This window comes from Macrosteles quadrilineatus, unplaced genomic scaffold (genome assembly GCF_028750875.1).
Source record: "Macrosteles quadrilineatus isolate MER2022 unplaced genomic scaffold, UCM_ALF_1.0 Scaffold_6__1_contigs__length_79288215, whole genome shotgun sequence".
Lineage (NCBI taxonomy): Eukaryota > Metazoa > Arthropoda > Insecta > Hemiptera > Cicadellidae > Macrosteles > Macrosteles quadrilineatus.
The window spans coordinates 13,726,333-13,747,784 of NW_026542599.1; the positions used below are offsets into that span (position 1 = coordinate 13,726,333).

At 35.6% G+C, this 21,452-nt stretch overlaps 1 protein-coding gene across 2 annotated transcripts; it reads left to right on the forward strand.

The window, feature by feature from the left end:
- The first annotated feature begins 1,948 nt into the window (after positions 1 to 1,948).
- On the forward strand, positions 1,949 to 20,233 carry LOC128996678 (arginine/serine-rich coiled-coil protein 2-like). Of its 2 annotated transcripts, XM_054422113.1 has the most exons (6): positions 1,949 to 2,234; positions 9,285 to 9,598; positions 15,275 to 15,440; positions 17,940 to 18,071; positions 18,917 to 19,109; positions 19,730 to 20,233. In XM_054422113.1, the coding sequence occupies exons 1-6, from the start codon at positions 2,171 to 2,173 to the stop codon at positions 19,968 to 19,970; spliced, it is 1,110 nt and encodes a 369-aa protein (XP_054278088.1). In that variant the 5' UTR covers positions 1,949 to 2,170; the 3' UTR covers positions 19,971 to 20,233. The 2 variants fall into 2 exon arrangements, with proteins under 2 accessions (XP_054278088.1, XP_054278087.1); XM_054422112.1 differs by lacking the exons at positions 9,285 to 9,598; positions 15,275 to 15,440; positions 17,940 to 18,071; positions 18,917 to 19,109; positions 19,730 to 20,233 and adding an exon at positions 6,630 to 9,105.
- Positions 20,234 to 21,452: the final 1,219 nt, after the last annotated feature.

The following is a 21,452-nucleotide window of genomic DNA, read 5'->3' on the forward strand; positions in this document are numbered from 1 at the left end:
CGGATTAAAGGAGGGGGGTGAAAGTGATACGCTAGCTGAGCTCCAATGGCTTGCGATAAGAACCCATCCATCGCAAGTTTGTTCACCGGCCCCCTCTCTAATCATCTGTAAAAACCAAACCATTATCACAGGCATTTCCACATAAGCTTGCACTTGGGCTTTGCACCTTCCGAGGCACCGAGGTGTCATCATCGTCTTCCATGATCAAAAATCCTGAATATCTGCATAGGTCACGGAAATTGTATCACCGTGTATTCCGTGACCGCTTAGCTTAAACCCCTAAAGAAACGTGAATATATACTTCCAACAGTCACGAAAGCATTATCATCATCCATCACCGTGAATAAGGACATCTCCTGTGGCCGTGTAGGCAATATCATAGTCTCGACCGCGATCGCGGTCAAATCTCCTATTATATATCCTGTGGTTACGGAAACATAATCTTTTTCCGCAATCTTGGCAAACAAAATCCTTATCTCCAGTGGCATCATCATTCATCATCTTCTGTGATAGCGACAAAATCTTGAATATCATCGCTCGATCTTGAAACATTAGTCTTCCAGTATCGCAGCAAAATCCTAAACAGATCCAGCGGTCGTACCGTATGGACCATAATCATCTTCCGCAATCGTGGCAAAATATTTGACAACTTCCGCGGCCTTAAACCCGCGGTGGAATGTTCTCGACCTCGTCGACATCATGATCGTGGCAAGGCAAAAACTGGCAAACGCGTTAATCGTCAAACTTTCAATCACGTTGGTGTGATCCTCATATACGCGTTCTAGGCGATCATGGTGTTTTCGCAGTCGTAAAAGCTCGGATTGAGCTTGATTTTTTTAGATAGATCAAGATCCCTCAAGTTTTTAAGCTAGGCTCGGCTTGGCTAGAAAATCATTCTATTAAAACTCAACACTTTCCAAAAACTGATTTTGAACCGACCTAGGGTTTCAACGTTTCAACCTGAGACCTGAAGGTAATATTTTTGACCTGTGACTCAAAGTCAAAATCATTATTAAACCAGATCAGAGATCAATATTGGCAATGGTCAAGTCTAAACTAAAATAAAATTTATTTTCAATGTAAAAATAAGCGCAATACAATCATTGACATGTTTTATGTGAAAATACCTCAGTACTGTATTTTAAATTTTAACCCAAACACGTCCAGCCGGCACGCTTCCCAGCTTGCAAGGTCCGAACACAGGCACGGCCGCCTTTAACTCCAGGCCGCGGCCTTCGAAGTGGCAACGTCGCAAGTGGTGTTGTAACAGCTGTTTTGTTTGGAAGCAGCTAATGGTATTTTTGTATTTACGAAAGATTGGTTACTGGACTATGACGATATTGACTCCACAAATGTACAGATATAGATTTTTAATTCATATTCTTTCGGGTTTCAATTCTGTATGTTTTATTTTTTAATATTTTAATAAATTTATGTTCATGAATTTAAGTTTAAATCAATAAAGTGAGAATTAATGAGCTGATGTCACCTGTGTTATCTTATGGGATGTCTTGTCACTAAACAACACCACTTGCGACGTTGCCAATTCTACCAGGCCGCGGCCTGTAGTTAAAGGTGGCCGTGACACAGGTCGTCAACCCAGCTTTCCTAGCCTACCCTCCCCATTACATATGGATAACCTCAACTTGGATAGAAAAGGATGACTTGACATCTTGTAAAAATTAATTTATTGAACTGAAAATTAGTTCAATTTGTAAATTGTTTGCAAAATTATTAATATCTATTATGTCTTATTGCAGGTCTGCAGCAACAGGGGCTATGCTCTATGGTTCACTTTGAAAGTTCATCATCACATTGCTTTAGTCTTTCGCACAGCTAGACACCTTCCGATTGGCTGGTATACATGTTTTGTCTTGTACTTGTACTTTATCCGTCCCCGTCCGTTCCGTATTCCATAATCCATTCCGTAGTAAAAAAAACTGAAAAGTGAAAAATGAGGATTGAGGTTGAGGATTGTAGTTTTCTGTATTCTGTTCTGCATTGTATTCAATGATTCACAAACTTTTATGCTGTTTTACCTAAATTGTGTTTTACAATTTTTTAATGATTTAGGTTTGAAATCTAAAATCACATACTAAACAAGTCTTTGGCTGCTTGCATGAAAATTGTATTCAATTTATAGTTTTACAAATAACTTAGTGGGGTAGTTATGATAACTTCTGTTTGCTTGCCTCTTCAACGTCTTCTGCAGGATGTACTGTCTTCGAAACTCGGTAAGTTAAATTTGAATAATTTTTAATTTTCAATATTTAAAGACGAAATAAGTTAGCCCGAGTTCAAACAAATGAATTCATTTTGAAGTCAGGACAGGCCGTTTAAATACTTTTAAGTAGGCTAGGCCTAGGTAGGCTTAGGCCTAGTCCTAACCTTTAGGTGGAAACTTGAAGCAATCAAAACTTGGCTTGGCCTATGCTTGCCAATTTGTAAAGCAATACTCGTAAACTCAGTTAACTTACACGAAGATGAAAACAGGTTAGTTGCCAGTTTGGGTGCAGTTTCTTAACTGAGCTATGCTAACATCGATTGAAACTATCGATTCGATTAGTAAACCTTCATGCGATTTTTTCACCATCAGCAACTTTGGTTGGCTAGGTTAGGTTATGATAGTTTAATTTTATAATAGATATATTTAAAAATATTGATTATTAATCAATATTTTCAATTTGATAGTTTCAATTGATATTAGCCATAGCCCAGTTAAGTAACTGTACCTGCCAGTTTGTTCGAGATACAGTGATCATAAGGCCTATGGTACAGAATCGTTCATGCTCCCTTACTCCATTCAAATTTTGTTATGGTGTAGGCTCTAACTTAGTTAGGCCTAGTAATGATAACCCACATTTGGATTAATTGGTTTTGCAATTAATTTTTACCTCCTTAACCCTCCGAATGGTTACAGGTAAGTTTCCATACCTAGGCCTAGCCTATTTAACTTATAACTTAGTGGCCAAGCCAAATTGCCATTTTGCAGACATACCTATTCTTTTTTAAACATAAACTCTAATTAAGTTATGGTTGGAACATATCAATATGCGGTACCCTAGGCTACTCGTTTCATTCAGAAAATTCTGGGAGATATGAATAGGCCTAACCTAAGTTACAGTAAGTTAGGCCTACGTGAAAAGAAATTGGATTGTTCCCATCAAATTGTTCTAACTACCGGTAACTTAAGTTACGGTAGGCCTAACATACTAAACTTAAAATGTAAATTAAGTACTATATCAATTAATTTGATAGGTAGGCCAACTTATCAAGTTATGGTTCGTTATAAAAAAAAGCCAATTCAGGGCCGGTCCTAGACCCCTAAGTTAGGTTCCACCTGAGGTGCGGGCTCTGGGTTCGGTAGTAGACCTTACCTAGAGAATAAGTAACTGACCCCCCAAATCAGCAGTTTGAAATAAGTTAACTTACAGTAACTTCACTAAGTAACCGATTATTCGTTACATCTCTAGTGGAAACATTATTGTCATTTGCGATCGTGGCAAATAATGATCATTTTCTGTGATTGTGGTGAAATCGTTCTTAAAACATCAGATCCTGAGGTCATTATAATCAAAATCCATAAGCGTCTTCTGTGGTCTCGGTGTAATAGTGAACATCTCGGTAACTTACGTTCCTGTTAAAGGGAACATTCATTATTATCGATGATTTTTTTCTCAACATGTAGGCCTACTGTACAGTATTGGTATTTTATTTTTTGATCCGATTATATCGATATTAAGTTAACATATTGATTTGTAACCTGCGAATTGTCATAAACAACTCTGCCAAATGGCCAAAATCGCCAGGGCATCGAGCAATTTGGCTTTAAAAATCAGGTCAGGGCAGTACTAGGGTTAGGCCCTAATCCATTTATATATTATATTAGCCTAAACAGATCAGTTGTCATTTTGTAACTTAAAAGTGTTGAAAATATTAAAACATAGAATAGGCCTATGGATCATTATAAAGAAAAAAATATTAATATATAGGCCTAAAAAAAACATTGATAATAAGTATTGAATGTCCCCTTTGGCAAGAAAGTACTGCAACTTTCTCCTATGATGTTTCTCCTATGATTGCGTTGAAATCGTAGAAATCTAAGATTTTTGTCAGTCCTCAGACAATTGTGAGTATTAGCCTACCACAGTGACAAATACCCTATATGACTAGGGTACACCACTTGAACCTATTATCCACAATAGAAAACATTAGCAGTGGCATTATTTTGTAAATTGTAATATTGTGGTGCATGCCCCTAGGCGCGCGCCTATTTGGCCTAGACTATGGTTAAAGCCGGCCCTGTTTCCATGCCTGGATTGCAAATGTCATGACCAACTTCTGCGATTGTGGGACACTTTTAAGTGATCACTTCACAAAATCACGGGAACTTCAAGATGTTCAACCATCACTATTACACATGAAAATGAGCCTAAAGAAAAACTTAGAAATGTACTCTCGACCATATATACAGGGTGTCCGGTCATAAGTGTTAAATAAAATTTTGCATCAAACTACATGGTAATGGCGACATAATGACGCACATTTGAGGTTCCCAACCTCAACCGTTAGGGAATAACAAATTAATTAAGGTTTTCCAAAAATTATTGTAGTTGTTGTGAAAAAGGTTATATCACTCTGTTAAAAATGCACTAATTCTTAATTTAAATGTCATTTTCAGAATCCTCACAAAATTTTAAATAGATATAACACATAATCGTTGGGGTACGGAAAAATATTCTATTTACATTTCTTCGTTAAACAATTATTTTTTATATTGACGTAAATTTAAATAACATTCAGCAAATTATTTCTCGGTTACCGAGTTCCGCTGAGCTAAACAAATATTACTAAAAACTTCCTTATTTAAAGGGCTTTACAATGATGTATAACTACATTTATCTAATGTCAAATCTATGGTGAATTTTACGCACTATTGTGAAAAAACACGGTTAAACTAAAACAGATATTGTAAAAAATAATGAATTTTACTTAGGCTACTATTTTATGAGCTGACCATTGATGATGAGGGTTTGTGTAATTTATAATTGACCAGACTACACTTCCATCAAACTAAAGAGTGTTTGTTTAGACTTTAGAAAATAAAAAAAACACAATACATTAGTTAAAATACACAATAAAAATCAAATCAATGACATACTTTGTCCGAAGCACAACTTTTATTAAGGTGGAATCACAGTTTGGGTGTTAAGTGCCCTCCGTTTTCCCGCAAGCAGGCTCTAGCTCGCTTGTGTATTGCGCCAACTGTGACCTCATACGTCAATTTTTTCCTTACTTTCCCAGCAGCCTCAAAGATACTCTCCCGTAACTCAATTTCAGAGTTTACAACAGTTGAGTAAACTAGACCTTTCATGTAACCCCAAACAAAAAAATCTATCGTGCTCAAATCTGGAGATCGAGGAGGCCATGTCACACTTCCTCCACGTCGACCACGCCCAATCCATTTCGGGTAGTTTTGGTATAGCCACAACCGAACTTCCGCGAGGTAATTGAAATCTTATCTGAAATATGAAAAATATACGATAACCGTACCTTTATCACAAACACATTTTACAACGATATGTTTCTTTACTTAGCTTAATAGTTATAAAAAAAACGTTGCATGCGAGGAAAAAATACAAATTATTCGTTGCCTGCACTTAAATGTATTATTCTTCACAATAGCTTTTCTTTGCCCTACCATGTTTTTTTACAACAATGATTGAATTACATTGGGAAATTTGAAACTTGGTAAAAACTATATTACACCATTGTAAAGCCCTTTAAATAAGGAAGTTTTTAGTAATATTTGTTAAACTCAGTGGAACTCGGTAACCGAGAAATAAATTGCTGAATGTTATTTAAATTTTCGTCGATATTAAAAATAATTGTTTAACGAAGAAATTTAAGTAGAATATTTTTCCGTACCCCAACGATTATGTGTTATATCTATTTAAAATTTTGTGAGGATTCTGAAAATGACATTTAAATTAACAATTAGTGCATTTTTAACAGAGTAATATAACCTTTTTCATAACAACTACAATAATTTTTGGAAAACCTTAATTCATTTGTTATTCCCTAACGGTTGAGGTTGGGAACCTCAAATGTGCGTCATTATGTCTCCATTACCATGTAGTTTGATGCAAAATTTTATTTAACACTTATGGCCGGACACCCTGTATATCTCAATTGGTAAATGTTAACAAAAATTGGTCTAAAAAAATTAATTTCCTAGTCATCAAAATTCTAATGCACCTCCCAAGTGAGCTGGGCGATGCCTGAGTACCTGTTAGAAAAAACTCTGGTACTTACATGTCCGACCCATACTATCCTGTAGGCCCCTGTTATGAGTTTGCATCTTCGTTTCTGTTTACCAATTTAACAATTAACTAATGAATTATGTAAGGTGTAATTTTCAATTCATATGTGTTCAAGTTGTGTGCTCTAAGAAAACCAATGACAGAATATGTTTATGGTTAAAGCCCAGTTCTTATTTCCATTCAAGAGCCATTACATACTTAAGATCTGTATTAGTTAAAGTTTTAACCTTTGTTACAGAGATGAAAAACATATTAGATCAGCAAACGATGTATTTTGTATATCTGGTGTCTTCTTGAATGTTTCAGGTGGTAATTGAGAAGACTGCATTGTCATTTTAAGGTCTTAGGCAAGTTAAAATGAGTGACAAATCCAACAGGAAAGTGCGAAGAAGCTCTTCCTTTTCTTCATACTCATCAACCAGCAGTGAAGGAGGCAAAGATGTCAAAATTAAAAGCCATGAGAAGTACAAAGGAGAAGGCAGTTCTAAACTACCGAACCCACCAACTGTTGTAAATAAAATAGCGTTAGATATAGGTTATAAAATTCAACAGGAAGAGTTGTCCGACAGTGATGAGTCTTTGGGACATCCAGCGTTACCCAGAGCGTCTGGTAAAGGAAGCGACTTCATCAGGTATTCCGATGACCAAAAGAGAGATCGCTCCAGAAGTTCTGAAAGGAAGCGATACCGTTCAAGAAGCAATGAGCGAAGGACAAATAGATCTCCAAGTAAGACCTCTGTAAAAGATCGCTCTCAAAGTAAGGACAGAAAATACGATTTACAAACAAGTTCAAAGTATGATATAAAAAGTTTGGATAAAAGAGATCGTTCCAAGAGCAAAGAGAAAAGACGCGAGAGATCTCATAGTAGGGATAGAAGAAAAAGGGGCATGAAAGATAGAAGATCAAGATCACTGAGTAGAGAAAGAACTAAAGCAAGGTCACGTAGCAGAGAAAAGAGACGAGGTCGGTCTAAAAGCGTAGAAAGGAAAGATAAACGGCGAGAAAGATCCAGAAGTAGAGATAAATACAAGGATAAATCTAGACGAGATTCCCGAAGTCCAAATTATTACAAAGATAGAAATCACTCTAAAAAGAGGTCAAAAGATAGATCCCGAGATAGAAGCAGTAAAAGAAGTCGCTCTCGGAGTCGTCCCAGAAAAAGATCTAAGAGTCGTTCTAAAAGTTTTGACAGGTCAAAACGACTGCATGACAAGAAGATGCAAAAGTTGAACATCCTGGAGAAGCTAGGTATAGAACTGAAGATGCCAGATGGTCAAGGTCTTGGCGAAGGTAACGCTGGGTTTTCCATCCCGAGTTATTATAACCCAGCTGGAGTCAACCCTCTTAAGTACGCTCAGCAGATGCAAAAGCGCAAACTGATATGGGGAAGCAAAAAACAAGAGGGCGAAAGTTCGGCTGCCGAAAAGAAAGAAGAGGAGAAAGCCCCCGAAGCTGGACCTGAGAGTGTTTGGAAAGGAACTACTTTTTCTCAGGATCAAGATGGAAAACTAACTGCCAAGTTTAAACGGTTAATGGGAATCAAGGACGGGGAAGAAGGATCTTCCTCTAGTAAAAACAGTGAATTGTTACAGAAACAAGAAGAAATGTTTAACTCTATGGAGAAACAATATGAGGTAGCCAGAGTGTCTACACACACTCATCGGGGGCTTGGTCTTGGGTTTGGAGTTCATCTTCCTCGTTGATAGTTTGCTTGAACTGTACCATATGTACTTATTTAAGAATGTTGCACCGTATGTATTGAGATTTGTGTTGTTTCCCTCTGTGACTTCAATATTTCTGTACTTTCTGTGGGTAATTTTACTTTGTAGAATTAAATAAAATTTGTTTACTACAATTTTTTCAAAAAATCGATAACATCTAATGGAAGAGAAAAGTTTTAACTATTTATTTCCAAATTTATAAAGATTTGCTTTTTGATGTGTCTTATCATGACAGTATAATATGTTAATTTGTCTATCAATCAACATTATTAAAAATGCAAGTTTTTGTTGAGAAATGAATTAATATAGTAAATTACAATAAATACTTTGTTTTATATAGAAAGCTGATTTATATAATGCTTGCCATTGTGAATTAACCAATTACTATCTTTAAATTATTTATCTGGTAATTCAAACTGTGTTCTAGGAAAGTGTCAAAACTGGAACTCAAATGTCAAAACCACAAAAAGCCAACTTATTTTCATTCTTTTTATTAACAGAAATTGCGTGCATGTTTATTTTTTTTTAACTGCAGGTTAACAGGTTTTATGTCATTGCTTGTCTATTTACACTAGTGATGTCTTATAATCAATGAGATATCATTTACTTTATTTCTCGTTCTCTCTTCCAAATAATTGTTTAATAAGCTGTCAATATAGACTTTCGCATAACAAATAAAGTTTGCTTAAATATTTTATTACTATTAAATCATATAGATAAATGTCATTCGTATGATTAATTTTAAAGAAATTTGAAACGTTTTTCTACAATTTTGTGAGGTGTTAAAATAATGGAATCACCTGAGTAGCCCTGTAACTGCAATGTTTAATATTTCATATTCATACAAAAAATAAGGTAGGCTATCACGGTTTGAGTTTAGAGATAATTTTTTATTAAATTTGGCTATCAGTAGGCCTACTGTGTTTAAGTAAATTGTGCATTTGCTATCTGTTTCATTGAATTACCATCACATTTAACTGTTTCTACAATTTCAAAGTTTTAAGGTTTTATTGAAAAAGTAATTTCTCATTCGATTATTCCTTTATATTTTTTGTATTTGTAATACTTACAATTGTATTGATACAAACTGTTTTGTTGTTAGTTTGCAGATATATTTTAATAAACTTTGGAAACTGCGCAATCTGCTATTTTCTTCCTGTTGTAGCTGACTCGAGGGTAAAGAAGATCCGAGGATCATATTGATTCTTCAGATTCTTTAACTTTACATTGTATTTACAGGTATTTGTGCCAGAGAAATAGAATTGTTAGAAGTATCGTCAGGCAAGCCTGCGTTGGAAAAGCTTAAAGTAGCGATCAATGATCGTTTTAAACTGAAGATTCCGATAGCAGACCAGTATGTGATTTGGCAAATCATCTTCAACGGAGCGTTCCCAAAATGCCCCCCGGACTTTGATCTTGGTGATTTTGACTTCTACTCGATTAATCTCGAGATGCTAGAAGATGCTCTTCCCTCTTTAAAAAACTGGGAATACACAGACCGAGCCTTAGCTAAAGTTTTAACTGAACTCCATTCAGCGTATTTAAAATATCAAGTAAGTTAATTTCAATAACTTGTAACTTGAAGTGTTCTCGATCTTTGAAATTAACTTCAATGGTTTCCAACCAATAAGAATGGATCTTGAATTTTAAGATTTGTTTTTTTATGTTTACGTCCATCTTTTTTCAAAAACTTTTGAACCATTTTTTTATCCGAATATTATTTATGGAAGATTCTTTTTTAAAGTTTAACAAATCCATCTCTTTTACATAAAAGAAACAATTGAGAGCAGGGAACTTAAATGTTTGATCCAACCTAAATGTGAAATTAAAAAAAGGTCTTTAAAGGTTATATAAACCTTTAAAAATCAACTTACAACCCAAGATTTTGTAAATTCTCAATTTTTTTATGTTTTAATGTACTATTCATGAAATTCTACCACAGTTTATTTTCTTGTGGTAACTTCTCTATTAGAATACTTGGATACACAAACACAGTTTATATCTGCCAAGTGCTGTTTAAAACTATTGAACGCTCCTTCTATAACTACATACAGCAGCCCTATATGATCTTATTTTCAACACTTTGAAATTCAAAATAGTTTGTAGGCCTATGATAAAAAAAGAGTAGGCCTACTATGTATTTTTAATAATATTAAATCTCAGTTAAATAACCAATTTCAGCTTGAAAAGTAGTGTTGGACCAAGGCTACACTAAAAAAAAACAGGCCGTATAATGCTCTTCAAGCATGACGTCACGATAGAAGACGAGAATGACGTAATGTTTGCTGTTTGTGATCAGTTGCTTGTTTTAATCTTTCCTTGGAAAATAAATAAATAAATACCTACATCATTGCCGTCTTCTATCGTGACCTCATGCTTGACGAGCATTACAGCCTGTTTTTTTTAGTGTGGCATTGGTTGGACACAATAGAAATTATACTAAAGAACTGATCAGTTTGAAAATACATTTTGAATGTATGCGCATGATGAAATTACTGGAGTACCGGTAGTGCCAAAAGCACAATCCCGCATTTGGACATAACTTATTGTTAGTATCCGAGGTGGAGCAAAAAATATTAAGTATAGGGAATAGTCAGGTGTTGGTATGCCTAGAAGTTTTACTTGTTCCAAAATCCCTTAATAACACTTTTTATGGCGTTGTTTAGAAAATTACCTTCACACCAAAATAAGACATCTCGACAGAATTTTCTCATGGTGCCAAATTCATCGTTGGGTAAGTACCAAATAGATAGCAATCAATGGGATTCCTGATGAAGAGGATGGAGTTTGGCCATATGCATCAAGTAGGCTGTATGATGAAAAGGTCACGCTGTATTTTGTTATAATGATCTTAAAGAATGGTTGGTGTAAGAGTAGTTTCGATGATTCGGTGGACCAACCGATAGTGCAATTGGCTACAAATACAAGATGGTGCTGTTGTGGGTTCGAATCCTGTTGCTGCCACTACAATTTTTGGTACAGTTCAATCTTATACTGCAATGGCTCACCCCTTGCTTTACGTGGTACGTAGCATACATATGCCTGATGTCTATGTAGACAAAATTCGAGGTTTATAAAAATGTATCAACCAAATAAGAAGAAAGAAAAATTAATGGACTAGGTATATAAACATGCATTGATCTTAGGCAGCTATCCAACTTTTCCAATACATCATCGAAACATTTTCATACGTTTACATAATATTTAGACATCCATACATTAAAATGTGTTGAAACTAGCCTTTCGTTGGCGTGTGGCTGCACTGCATCGTCCGGTATATTCCGATGTATCAACAGCATTAAAAGTATAAACATAACATAAACATTGTATGTGGAAGCTCCATTCTGAATTAGTGCAACAGCTGTTTCGGTAGGCCTGGGCTGCAGCGTTACCACTGTATCGTCGAGACCTTTTACTAGAAGAAGCCAAGGTTAGGGCCAAATATTTCTTGGTATTAGTAACGTATTTATTGACTTTTGGATACTATACTCCGTTCGCAAAATTTAGGCGGTTCGAGGGGAAGTGATTCCATCTCGTCCACCTCACTATAACCTTCAAATAACATCAGACAGTTGATCAGCTGATGTATACATTAAGCTAAAAAAGTGGAACCCAGGAAACCTTCCCTGTAAACCACCCAAATTTTGCTAGTGGAATATAAGGTAGAAATCCCAGCTATAACCATTGAGAACAGGTGGTTGATTAAGCTGGCCTATTTAAGAACATTACCTTCACCCGCCAGTTCTATTTGCGTTAAGTATAGTTCTGTTAAACCAGCTGTAGCCAAGTTTTCATACAAACTGTACTTAGTTGAATGAGCCAATTACAGACTGTACCATTGTTGAAATTCAATTTCGCCCTTAGGAACTTTTTTTTAACTTGGATAATTGGAAAGTTGATTGTAATATGCAGGATTTTGGTTTGCTTTGCATGTGACACGCTATGGACATTGACTATTGGATACTGAAGTAGACATCCCATCTATATGGAGCTGTTGCCAATTTTTTTTTTATCAAAAAAGAACATGGGTAGTTGTGTGAGCCAGTCACAGAATGTGCTAGGGTCTAAAATTCATTTTTCTACCTTATTGTTGCTGACCAAGTTGATGGGTCATCAGTTGCTATAGCTCACCATAAGCATAGACTAACCAACACAAGTAGACTTCTCATCCCATTGTAAATTTTGAAGCACGTTTTTCGTGTCTAGTTCATGTACGTGACACAAAGGCGCTAGTGTCGACGAAACTTTGTTTCCATTATTTTAGGGTTAATTTCATGATTTGTGCTTTACTGTTTGGTTATATAACTAGGGGACAAGTTATTGTTTATGGTTAGATCGTATTATTTGGTTAAACGAGGTTTTAAATGGCTGTAATAACGGGAAACAAATTGTAAACAAAACACGACCTCTACATAAACCGTACAGAACTAACAATAAAATTGTCTTCAGCTGTTCCATAAGGATGAGAAATCTACTAAGGGAGTATGTTTTATCTATGCCATAAGTCATTCCATTAGTTTGACTTTGTTAAAAAGTATGTACAGTATATTCAAAAGAAATTAGTGATTTAGATCAGCACAATCTGTCGGTGGCTCACATCAACTATGGTACGATGATTTTTATTAAAAAACTGGCGATAACTTTAACTTTTGAATGGAATGTGTAGGTTTATTAATGCTATGGAACTACGAGATAATTACATCCCCTCCCCCCTTCTTCCTTGAGGAAAATCTTTCTTTTCCTTGCGTAAAACTTAAAATTTTCTCTTCTCCCCAACAAACGTAAAACCTCTTGTGCTCCCGGTAACATGTTGTTTTGGTTGGGCTTGGTTAAACAGCTGATGCACACGAAAAAAAATATGTAATTGATGTAGTGGGCCTACAATCTGTCGTTGGCTCAACTAAACTACGTTCATTTCCGGTCTAAAAATTGCTGCTACTTTAAACATGGGTATGGGCCCTACTACTACTATCCATAGCCAAAAGTATTTTATACATAGTGAATTGAAGTTTTCTGAACCTGTGGTAGGCACAGCACTATTGGTGGCCTTTGTGGTGGTGAAGTAAGTATTAAACTTAAGGATTTTACCGGTTGGTGTTTCAGCATTAGTTGACAACTCATCAGCGACTGTGTAGTCAACAAATCGTTAAGACGAGGATAAGATTATTTAACAGTTACCTTGTTAAATAACCGTTTGTAAAACTCAGTGACTTGACTTTAATTAACAGCAATAGAGAAATAAGTCTTACTATATGAATTATGAGGTTTTCAGTATGCCTCAGATACTAGAAGTATATTTTTTTCATCTACAAAAATATAACCTCAATTCATAATCATGTTTGGAAAATTGTTTGATGACCTGTAGGCTACAATACAAAGTGCTACATCAAATAGTTTAGCAAATTTCCCATATAAGGGAATATGCTATTGCTATTACCTTAGGCAGACCTGGACCTGGGAACGGTTTACTTTTTCGTTTTGATTTCCACAGTGTCCAAAAACGCCATCAATTCAAATTCATTCATATACAGGGTTAGGCAAAAGTCTGGAACCCCCAGGTAACTTTTTAATGTGTTGCAGTAGGAAAACCAAAGTCACATATTTAAAACATTAGAAATTGCACTTTTTCATCAAAGTAACAACTTTGCCCCAGCCCCCGAAATGGGGTATTTTGGGGGCAGTAAACACCTATCATGTGACCCCTCATTTTAAAGGGTATATCAAGAGAAAATGAATGGTGCAAACCAGAGGTTAATATCGCACCCCTAATCAAAATGGCAGCAATTTTAATTTAAGATGAGCAAGCAAGATAACGTCTGGACACCCCCAGTTAACTTTATAACGTGTGGCAGTGTGAAAACCAAACTCGGCACATGTTTACAACATATAAAAATGCACTTTTTCATTAAAGTTAGAACTTGGCCACCAAAATGGGGTATTTTGGGGGCAGCCTCAAATTTACAAATGTAAACACCTATCATGCGACCCCTAATTTTAAAGGGTTTCTCAAAACAAATTAAATGGCGCAAACTAGAGGTCAATATCGCACCCCTAATCAAAATGGCAGTCATTTTGAAATATCCCCTATTAACTTTTTAACAGGTTATAACAGGAAAACTAAACTCAGCATACCTTTATAAAAAAGAGAATTTACCTTTTGGTCTGTATTAAAATACTAAATACTTTAAAGTTAACTGGGGATGTCCAGACTTTATCTTGCTTGCTTATCTCAAATAATTAAAATGGCTGCCATTTTGATTAGGTGTGTAATATGGACCTCTGGTTTGCGCCATTCAATTTCTCTTGATAAACCCTTTAAAGTGAGGGGTCACATGATAGGTGTTTACATTTGAAAATTTGAGACTGCCCCCAAAATACCCCATTTTGGGGGCTGGGGCAAGGTTGTAACTTTGATGAAAAAGTACAAATTCTTTTGTTGTTAATATGTGCAGAGTTTGGTTTTCCTACTGCAACGCGTTAAAAAGTTATCTGGGAGGTTCCAGACTTTTGCCTAACCCTGTATGTGTCCGTTAACACCATTTTGGGTAGCAATGGTCTGATTCTGAAGAAATTTGTTACAAACGTGTAAACCTACGTTTATTTGAACGAGTTCACGAACTAGCATGATCGGACTAAAGGAACTGGGTTTTATGGGGTTACCCTCAAAACCCAGGAATTCTCAAATTTCCCAAATTTCTCTTTCTAAACCATTATGAAAACAAAGTAATTTAGTATCTTGAAGTATGTTTGTAAATTTTAAATCCCCATGTTATTTTGATGGAGAAGTAAACTATTGTTGTTTGCTTGATTATGGATATATTTGGATTCTTACGAAGCTATTAACATTTTACTAAAAACACAATTGTTATCCTGTAGTGGAAAACCTTAATAATCACTCATTAAATCTGATGTCATTTAAATAGGGGATAAATCTGACATGGAAATATTTAGGTGAAAATCCAATCATACAAATGGAAATTCGCTCAGTCTGCAGGTTTGCTGGGGTAGAGGTATTTATGTTTCATAAAGTGGTATGCTGAGGTAAAAGGGTAAATGGGTGCGCAATAAGCTGTTCCAGCTGTGATGCTATCCCATGGTCACTTGTAAGCCTGGCCCTCTGTATAAAAGGGTAAATGAGAAACACTAGTTTTGTTGGACTACCTCGGGGCACAGCAGAAGAACGATGGTTGCTGGAGGTTGGTAGATGTACTCAACAAGTGACATTCCAGGTGGATAAGTTGGAGACGGTGGATAACCGGTGTGCCTACGAGTACTCGTCCCTCATTGGCGAGGGTAAGGTGATGCCGGACCAGGTGGAGGTGTTTGCAGACGGCGATGCGGTGCATTTCCTCATCAAACTGGACGTTGACCTTACGATCATCCTGCCAAACCAAGGTCTAGTTCTCATAGATAGGTTACATACTGTAGATTATCATTATCGATTTAGGTGTGGTCGCCACCTGGGTGTGTATTTTAACACAATAAGTGAAGTGTTAAATCATTGACTATTGGATACTGAAGTGGACATCCCATCTATATGAACCAGCTAACACCAATTTTTTTATTTAATAACGACATAGTTGTGTGAGCAAGTCACAGAATGTGCTAGTTCTTATAATTCTATTATCTACCTTATTTTTTTGCTGACCAAGTTGATAGGTCAGTCGCTGTAGCTTACAATAAGTCATTCCATTTGTTTGACTTGGTAAAAAAGTCTGTGTATTTGACTGAAATTAGTAATTTAGATCAGAACAATCTGTCCGTGACAGGGTGGCTAACGTCAACCACCGACGTTTTGTATTTTAACGTGGGGATGGAATGTCTAGTTGTATCAATAGTCTTAGGTAGAATAGAGTCAGATGATCTGTGTAGTTTTGTCACTAAGATCAGCTGTTCCATTAGCCGGGATCATTAATTTATTCAAAGCCCAAGATCAGGTACAGCTGGGTACAGTTTTCGAACCATCAAAAAGCTACTGACTGATCAATTTGTTGTCTCAATAAAGTTCCTTGCAGGCCCCACTTTGTTTATGGGTGGACAGAACCCATAGCCCTGAAAGTAATATTTTTAAGAACGCTGAATTTCCTGAAAAAATGTATTGCAATAGTCTTTCGGTTAGCTTGTTGTTAACAATGGTGATATATATACAGAGTGGTCCAAAAATTAACTGACACATTTAACATACATTTTTATTTACAAAATTGTATCTACATAGTAACATTAACATATGTACAGATAGAAAAAAACTCAATAACTTTTTGATGATATTCAATAAATCTCAATATGGCCATTGTTTAAGGCTCTACCGTCAAATCGAAATTCAAACTCCCGCCAAACATTTCTCTGAATTTCTGGATTAACATTAAAAACACTGCCTGTTTTCTTAAACTTCTTTACCCATTGCTTAATTGAGTTACACGAAGGAGAGTAATTAACACCATACTCCAATCTAAAACGTCGTTGAACTGAAACTATTGATCTGAATTCTCTAAACCACAAGACACACTGAGCTTTTTGCTGAGGAGCAGCCATAGCTCTGATGAATTGTTATGAATCAATTTAAACAACAATAGCCTAAAGTACCAAGAAACAACTGTTTTTACCACTATTTCTGATTGAAAATTTTAATTTAAGAGTTGAACATAATAGCTGGCTATAAAAATTACTCATGCAATGTTAATTTCATCCTCGAGAAATGCAGCAAAGGTGTGCGATGTGCTAAATTTGTATTTAACTCCGGCAAAGCCTTAAATGGTGGCCATATTGAGATATGTTGAATATCACCAACAACTTTTTGAGTTTTTCTGACTGTACATGTAAATGTTACCATGTAGTAAAAATTTTGTAAATAAAAATTTTGGTAAAATGTGTCAGTTCTTTTTGGACCACACTGTATTTCAAACATGCTGAGGAATGGTCAACTACAACAAATTCTCACCTCAATAACATGAAAATAATTGACACTTTGTAAGTAGGGGAGGGTGGGCCGCAATGGAACAAACATTACAAAACATTTTTCATTTTTTACCTGTTTGGTTAACAGCTTCAGAAGATAAATAAATGTACTTAGAGAACAATCTTTCCGGCATACATTACATATATTTTAAAATTTATAATTCAATGGAAACTGATTTTTATAGACTGTTTTACAAAAAGGTGTTCCACTGTGGCCCAATATAGGGGGGGGGGGGGGGGGGCCACTGTTACCACCCGATTTGTCATCAACCCACCACATTACTGTGATTAAAAGAAGGAACTTCAATAATACTAATGCAAAACTTAAATCCACCCAAGCTGTGCAACGGAACCAGACTGACGATTAAAATATAACACCAAACTTGATCGAAGCAACAATCATCAGTGGTAAGTTAAAAGGAGGAATAGTCTTAATCCTAAGAATACCGATGATTTAATCCAAATTACACTTTGAATTCAATCGTCTACAATTTCCTTTGCGTCATGCTTTTGTATCACATGGACAGCTGTATGTTGCATACTCACGGTAGGTGTAAGCCTAAAAATTGACATTTCTACACCTAATAAAAAAAACATTGTTTTACACTGGAAATTAAGTAAAGTAAATATTCTATTTTTGTTTTTGGTATACATTTTTATTATTTATTGTAAAGAACATATTACCATTTAAAATAAAAAATAATAGTTGTAAGTGCAGCAACGCACGCTGGGTAACTGCTAGTTAAAAAAATGAGATGTGAATGTTTGCCATCTTTTAGTAAACACCCAACGTCAGGAGGGGAATGTGGCCTAAAAAGGGAACAAATTTGCAAAATGGGAAAAAATATATTTAGTTTCATGCAATCTACTTACATTCCAACTCTAAATAACCATAATGACTTCTTAGTGTGTCAATAATTTTGTACGTTTGCGACGCAGATCCAGAGGAGTATGTTCTGCTGGCTGTGAGGTTCGGAGCGCACAGTTCTGTGAGATCGGCAAACATCATTGTGTCACCCACCGTCCAGAGATTGATTGGAACAGTACTCGACTTGCCTCACAACATCACAGGCTAGTGTCTAAATACTTAATACAATAAGGGTTTTTTTCTGTTACATCCCTTTTCCAGCTGGGCTACTTAATTGATGTACAGTATACGATTCAGTTATTTTAAAGCTTATGACCTAGCGGAGATGCGTATTGTAACTAAAAAGATAATAATCTATAGCAAGCTCACTCACTTCACCCCTTCCCAGACAATCATGATTTAAATGAAATGATTCCTGGCTAGAGCCTACCATCCTGGAATATAAAGCTTTGTTATTGACTTATGATCAGCTCTTTCTTTGGTGGGAACCTTTTTTGTCCAATGATCTAGCAAGGCTGAGCACTTTACAAAAGCTTCAAAAAGTTTCTGGCTTTTATCGGGATTGAACTGGTGATAGTTTGACTGTAGTGTGAGCACTATAACCACTCGCCTGCATACAATTGGATCTGAATGATGGACACTTATGGAACTAGGAGTCTGTCAGATTATTGAAATTGTTCAATTATAGAAAATAATGCTGAAATAAATCTGCCAGGTAAGGAAAGAAAAGGCTGACACAAATTTTCCGGCTTTGTTAAAAACTGGAGAAGAATGATTATTCACTTTTAAATCATGTTGGTCAAATATGTTATTTATAAAATTTGAATGCCTTTCACAATTTAGATTGAATTTCCTGTAAACTAACAAAAACAATTTCTTCCCTAGATTCCTATGTGTATCTAGATAATTTTCTTGTTTTAGAATTGTTTTGCAATAACAATCAATCAAAAGCTTGTCAATAGTTTTCACATATTTTAAAATAATAAATATTTCACTACGATTCCTCACTATTTTATTCTTCTTAACCAAAATGTTTTTTTTTTTTCAGGAGATGAAATCCTCTTTGAGTACGTGGACGAAGTAGCCAGGTCTGTGGAGAACCAGCTTTTGACAGTATCTTTGCAGAGGAAAGACAAACGGAAACGTTACATTTTTGAGCTTCTATCTCGTTTGGGACAGTCAGTTGTCGGTTATGATGCCCTTGAATACCAAAGTGCAGCCTTCCTGCTGGAAAAAAATGGGTAAGTTTGTTCGATAAAGGTTTTTCATAATTGTGATAGTTTTTTTCAATAAAAATCATACAGAACCGGTGTGTTTCTTTGATATTTATGTTGGGCAATATTTGTGAAAACTTGAATTTATTATATTGGGCTCCAGGGTTATGGTGCTATGATATGGTAACTACATTATGAGTTCTTGTTAACGTGTTTCAATCAAAACAGACAGGTAGGTATCAAATCGTACCTACCTTAACCCATTAACGTCATGTTTAGCCCGTCACCGGACTTTGCCTAGGAATAGTAGTCATGTTCTTAAGTACTACGTTAAGATAACCAACAAGTGCTAGTGTTGTGTGCTTATACTGGTACTCGACCCTTTCGGCCTACAATGGCATAATATCTCACTTGGCTTAGGTGTTGCACTGACGAGTGTAGCATTGAGGTATTTCTACTTCCGGGCAAGTTCTAATACCATACGTTTGCAATCTATATTGAACTTTTTTGGAGGACACAGATTTTGCTTTTTACATCAAAGGACTTCATTGTAATTTTTTTTACTTTGGCTGTAGGCTCGTATGAAAGTGCCACCACTAGTCATGTTTTTTTCTAAACGGCAAATGTTGATCTGAGTTTGATCACAGGTATGTTTGCGTCATGGAGGTGACTCTACCGTCGATGTTTCCCAGAGTGTGTCCATCGTATCGTCTCCTCTCCGCCTACACTAGCAGTTCAGAAATCCTCCCATTGTCCCAAACTATCAGTCTACCCTATAACGACAAGTGGGACGTCGCTGACATGGTGGATAATGCTCTCACTACCATAAAAAACAAAAAAATCTCAGACTTTCAGAAATTTACTGTACCACTCTTCAAGCTCAAGTGATCACTGAAATTCCTATTTTTCTATGCTTTGTTTAACCGAATCATCAAGGGTTTACCTGAAGCGATATGTTTGTCATTAGTGTGTTGTCAACTTCAATTGCGGTAAATAGTTGAATTCAAACTATTCAAAATTAAACTATATTTCTAAAGTTTGTAGTTGAAGTGTACACAAAGTTTATAGCAGGTTTTCAAAGTGGATTAAATATGTTGATTTAATAAAAAATGGGTAATTCCATCATAATTTATTTACCTTCAAAGTTTTGATGTAAGTACTGTATTTACTTTTTTACAATAAATATATATATGAAATAGTTATCAGACTTTTCTGTATGAACCCTAATACTTCATAGTTTTTCTGTTAGTATATTTAAATGCTCCATAAACTTATTTACTGCTTGTAAAATATGGTGAACATCATAAGCACCAGTTATCAGTTTGGTTACACTGCATAATGCTTGCTAATGTCAAAGCCAAACACAGAGACACAAATTACGTAAGAGGCAAAAGAGGAGGACAGGAATAGTTATAGTTTAAGCAAGTGCTGGAAAATCTTTTTTGATACATGTCATGTACAAACAAACTCCACGACTGAAAAATACTCACATACAACTGTTGTATTTTTATTAATAAACGGCTGAAATATTACGATTTTTAGTTGTAAAATGGGGTAGAATAAGGGGCTAGTCAGGTTTGCCCCATTTTACAACTAAAAATCTTAATATTTCAGCTATTTCTTATTTGATCTTTTTGAACTTGGTATTGTTAGATAGATAATTAAAAATGGTAAATTAAATTGTTCTTGCCATTTTTTCATAAAACCAGCCAGTTTTGAGTAATTTAAGTTTAAAATTTTAAATGGCCGCCATTTTGAAATTTTTGGTTGAATCGAGATGAACTGTTTTCTAACACGGGTCTCTTCTACCTTAACATACATACCAAGTTTCATACAGATCGTTTAAAAATGTTCAAAGATAAAAATGTTTATGTAAAAAATACAAAATGGCAGATATCCGGTTAATAAAGCGATGATTTTGGAAAAAATGTTATTCTTGTTCTTGATTTTCTATTTATTTTGACCCAAGGAATCACTAGGCAACATATGTCCCCACCTTTTTTGAACACCCTGTATAAGATTAACATTGTTTAAACATAAAAATAAAAGCAAAAAGGTTATAGCAAACCTACATAAGCACATACAAATTTGAAGTCCAAGTTCACGGTTATGTTCATTGAGCAGTAAACACACACTAGAAGCTAAAACATAAGAAACTATGTACAGACTACAGAGAAGTAGCATACAGAGGATACAAGCTTACAGGACAACCGTGCGCTTTTAGCTCTGGTATGTTGTGGCGGAAGTGTACTTGTACTGAGCAAGGAAGAACCCAAACGACAATGGTCCCATAGCATTGTTGTACAGCAGTTGTAGCTACAGGGCATACAGCGTGAGCGCTGTAGTACGATGGCGAGGAGGAAAGGAGAG

What these genes read in the sequence shown, in the direction of transcription:
- LOC128996678 (XM_054422112.1), top strand. Translation starts at nt 6,681, where the DNA reads ATGAGTGACAAATCCAACAGGAAAGTGCGAAGAAGCTCTTCCTTTTCT.